Here is a 4723-nt window from a genome sequence, read left to right as displayed (position 1 = left end):
TTTCAAACACAATTTTAATTGAAAAACAGTTCTACACTCACACTCTGTAATCACACTTCACTTTCTAAAATCGCACTAACTGGGAGACATTTCTGCTAAAACTGGCACTTAACAAAGGCCAGGATGCCGAGAGAAACAGTAAACATCCCATCCCTGCGAGCAAGCTGGGAATGGTTATTATTTTGAAGGTGTCATAAATCCTTCGCCACTACGGTCTTCCCTTCAGTGTCATCTCCCTACAGAAGTTGGGTTTGGTGACTTGGAATTTCCATGACATGAACACAGTTATTAGAAAACAGTTTGAACTGTCCAACTCGGTAAGAATGTATACAGTCAATTGAAAAATGCTGTAAGCTAATGAAACGTCCTATTAAAAACTGAATTCTATGCCAATACAGCTGTGAAGTTAAAATTTTTTAAAATAAACCTGAGACTTGGCGGGGGGCCGGAGTAAATCAAGTCGCGGGCCGGATATGGCCCGCGGGCCGCCAGTTGGCCATCGCTGCTCTAGACTATGGAGGCCGCTATCCTACTGTGTTACTCAGTAATATAATTGAATGTATGTCTTTTGGCCTCATGTTATACCAAAAATTAATTCCATGTGTGGAAATTTAAGTGGCATACTGCTACACATGGAGTGACCTTCTAAATTTGCACCATGGCTCTACTGACCTTCCATTTTCTTGCAAATCAATGGGTGGCAAAAGAATTAAGGACATATAATGACAGTGAAAAAGTGCCATTGGCATAAACACCAGGAATAACTGAAAAATGTTAAAAGCGAGATATGTCTGCATCAACTATATACTGTTTCATCTGTCTCGAGTCTGACCTGATATTTGTAACCGTTCATTATAATTGACCAGAATATTTCATATTAAGTAAGACTTTATTAAGGTCACATAATTTTAAACAAAGACCCAGCAGATAGCCACCTTCTTAGACTCAGAAGTGATATAGTTCAAGTTTCGCTATGTGGGAAGAAAGTAACATCTGATATATTTCCTGAAATTCTGGTAGTTTCAGTGCAGTCGGCAGGCCTTTGAGAATTCAAGAACTGACAACTTAGAACAATGATAACTTAGAAGAGGGAGTGCCTGAGCCCCATCCCATGCCAATTCAGAAGCAAAAACTACGTTACTACGTTAAGTACAATTTCTGGAGTACAACGTTCAAATTCACATAAGAGTAAGCAAAGTGAGTTTCTGTTAAGTTCAGTGTTACCAAGAGTTAATAAATAATAAATTAAAGTGCAGTCTTTAAGTGGTGTACGTGACTGTAACATAAGGATCTTCCTGCCCTGCCTGAGCTAGGCCCGTATGACCCTAGATAAGAACTCATCTCTCCCATTACTGAGCAGAACCCAGTTACTCCCAACTTTTCCCTACTTGTGAGACATCTTAGTAATCGAAGATGAAAAAGTCCCTGACAGGGAAGGAGTGCAGTGTAACTTCAGTGGTGTCCAGGATCATGGCAAAGGTGAGCAGAAAGGGGAAAGGAAGGGCAGCCATAGAAGTAACCAAACAGTGAAAGGGTCCAAAGATAGTTGCAAGTGATGTCCAATGTTCAGGCATAAGATTGTTACACATTCGCACAACAATGGTTAAATGGGAAGCAAGAAACAAGACAGTGAATACCTGTTTTTTAAACGATTATTTAAAAGAGTCTGAATTCATCCACGGAATATTAAAAATACACACAATATAAAATATGCATCTTATTATGAACCATCGGTTCTGTTTAAAGTATTTCTTTTTAACTGATGATTCTAACCCTTCTAGTGCCAGCTACTAGATATTCTACTGACAGATAAAGTTCACTGAATTTTGTTGCATTTTTAAAAATTGTGATTACTATAGCACTTACACAATGAAACATTGACAGCATAGTGTTTTGGCTTTATCACCTGAGGATAGTTTCAGAATACATGCTGGATACAGATGAGTGATCTGAACAACATCAACAATTTAAGAGATTTAGCTCATAACAATCCCTTGCCAATCACAAGTTGTTTCAGGTATCCTGTTTTACATTTGTATACAGTTTTGCCAGCCTTAGTATTTGGGTTTAGGGATCAGCAGTTTTAAATTTCTGTACTTATAAAGAAATGGTTTGTGCATCAAGAGCTTCTAATTTCTGGAAACCAGGAGAAATGGCATCTGAAACCAGTTTTCTAGCTTCCAGATTAACATGTAGTGAATCTGTACGTGGCATGTTTCTATGTTACCATCTTCATGCATCTGGTCTCTAAATATGTTAAGAATGTTTGCTGTGTTTAGTGAAAGAAAAAGCAACTTCAGCGCTGACAAATGTTAACAGTGACTCCAGTTCCATAAACCCCATTTCCATACGGCTTTTGTCTTGCCAAGCATTGTTTTTCAAGAACATAACCCCCTGGATAATGATGTACTGCAATGTAATCAACCTGGGAGGAAAAAATTAATTTATCAAAATGTGTAATATAGGGAATACAACTGAAAAGTATGAATTGAAGTGAAATTCAGAATCACTTTACTACATATCACCCACACCAAATTTAATCTAAATCTACAAGGCAGTTCTGTATCTGAATATTAAGATGAACTAGTTCAACAGTATATATGATGATGTTTCCTACCAATCATGACAGGAGTGCCCTCAATCCTGAAGTGGTAAGCCAGCTCACCACCCACATTACTAAGCTCCTCACCAGAGCTGACAGACAGTATCTTTGAAGTAACTCCCAGCATAGACTCCAGGCAGAAGCTCACTTCTGTAGAACCTATCCACTGGCGTGAACCAACAAAGGATGATGGTTTGTCACCAATGTTAACTAGACACTGCTGGATTTCATGATGTGTTGGAACTGGGTGTTCTGTATAGCCTTGCCACCTGAACAGATCATAGCACAATCAATTATGAAGAAGTAACGGGAAGAATAAAGAAGCTATATGATACATACAAATTATTTCACTATCTGAACTTAATATATAGAAATGAGATTCCTTAGAATTACTAAAAACACAAGACCAAGTGAATAAAGAAGAGAAAAGAGTAACCCCTTTAAGGATATTACTGAGATCAAAACATACAATATGTGGACATATGACAGCAGCAGAAGTACAGATACCAAGACATACCTAAACTAAGTGTGTGTGCACTTCAAAGTCCAACCTTGACTTAAGCATGCCTCTGAATTGGAAATTTGTACTAAATTTTATCCATTACACCTGAAAAACAGTCATCTCACCACATACCACAAATCAGATGTTATACAGAGTGTAAATAAATATATGTTACAATTCTCTGTGGTAGATAGATGGGTTCAATCTGTATTTTAATACACCAATGTCCAGAAACACTTCTTTTTGGCACTAAGGGTCACAAAAGTTTCTGACAGGAAGCATAAGTTTTAGGGGATGTTCTCTTTGTTTTACATTAAAAAATTGCTCATAATGACTGCCTCTGACATAACTGCATGTTATACACTGCCTGGCTATGTTATGCTGAACTCTTTGAAAGATTTCTGGCATTTCCCGGATGGTTCCAGCTGCTACTGCAATTCTTGCCACAAGAGCATGTTGTGTTTCCACTGGAGTCTCATTGCACCAGGCTTTGCATGTACCCCCAGAGAAAGAAAACCAATGGAGTCAAATCAGCTGAGGAAGGAGGCCAAGTTATTGGGCCTCCACATCCAATCCACCAAAGGTTTCGTCCAAATACTCACGGACGACATCAGTGCAGTGTGCCAGGGCGCCATTATGCTGGAACCACATTTCATGATGGACTTCCAAAGGCACCACTTCCAGCAGCTCGGGTAAGGTCTCTTGGAGAAACATTGGGTAAATGTCACCAGTAAGCCGCAGAGGTAAGAGGTAAGGGCCAAAGATGGTCATGAATAATCCTTGCCCACACACTGACAGCGAAGCAGTGCTGGTGTCTTTGGATATCCTTCGTGTTAGGAATTTCTTGAGCTTTCATGGCTGTCTCTGGAGTTGAAAATGCTGTCCTTGGTAAAGGTACACTCATCAGAAAAGAAGGCAAAGCGTAGGAAGTGAGGTACCTGTACATTCTGTCTGAGCAGCCATTGTAAAAATTTGACGCAAGGAGCGAAATCATTCGGTCCCATCACCTGCACCTTCTGGAAGTGGTAGGGGTGAAGATGCCATACTGACATGTAGTTTACACCCAGAGGGTATACAGTGCTTCAGATACTAGCATCAGGCTGCTCTTCAGAGCGCTGGATTACCGCTTCTTCAAAGTCTGGTGTACGGTGCCTTCGCAGACATCCACAGGGGGGTTCGTTACTATTCAAGCTGTCTGTCTCATGCAAGCGCCTTTCCAATCCTGGGAACATAGTGTGAGCTGGATGACACTTGTTTGGGAAAGGTTGCTGATACGGCCAGCAAGCCTCTCTTGCATCCCTTCGGGCTTCCCCATAGATGAGAAGTTTCTCTGTGTAGTCTGCATTTGTGTTGATGTCTGCCACAGTTCATTCCCAATTTATGACTGCCATACAAATGAGGAAGAAACTACTAAACAAACTCTTAAGTATGGTCAGGGGCTGTATCACATGACATCTGATGCATTTGCATTGGAAAATAAAAAACTCGTCCTATGAAGTGACATCTTCTGCTACTTCGGAATCCTATGGGTTGCTTGCTACAGACATCTTCCTTCACATTTCAGAGATCCTAGCATGTAAACAAAGCGTTTCCGGACTTGGGTGTATTAACAAAGTATG

The 4723-nt window shown here is 40.1% G+C and overlaps 1 protein-coding gene across 1 annotated transcript in view; it reads right to left on the bottom strand.

Moving 5' to 3' along the window:
* The window catches only part of LOC111866303 (ufm1-specific protease 2), a 33013-nt gene that overhangs the window by 4495 nt on the left and 23795 nt on the right, over window positions 1-4723 (bottom strand). The window contains exon 10 of the mRNA XM_023855128.2: window positions 2618-2871. Coding sequence (XP_023710896.1) covers window positions 2618-2871 — 254 coding nt within the window. The remainder of the gene's footprint in view (window positions 1-2617; window positions 2872-4723) is intronic.

This window comes from Cryptotermes secundus, unplaced genomic scaffold (assembly GCF_002891405.2).
Source record: "Cryptotermes secundus unplaced genomic scaffold, Csec_1.0 scaffold1413, whole genome shotgun sequence".
NCBI lineage: Eukaryota > Metazoa > Arthropoda > Insecta > Blattodea > Kalotermitidae > Cryptotermes > Cryptotermes secundus.
Note: the sequence above shows the minus strand (reverse complement) of the source record. Positions and strands in the feature narration are given on the sequence as shown.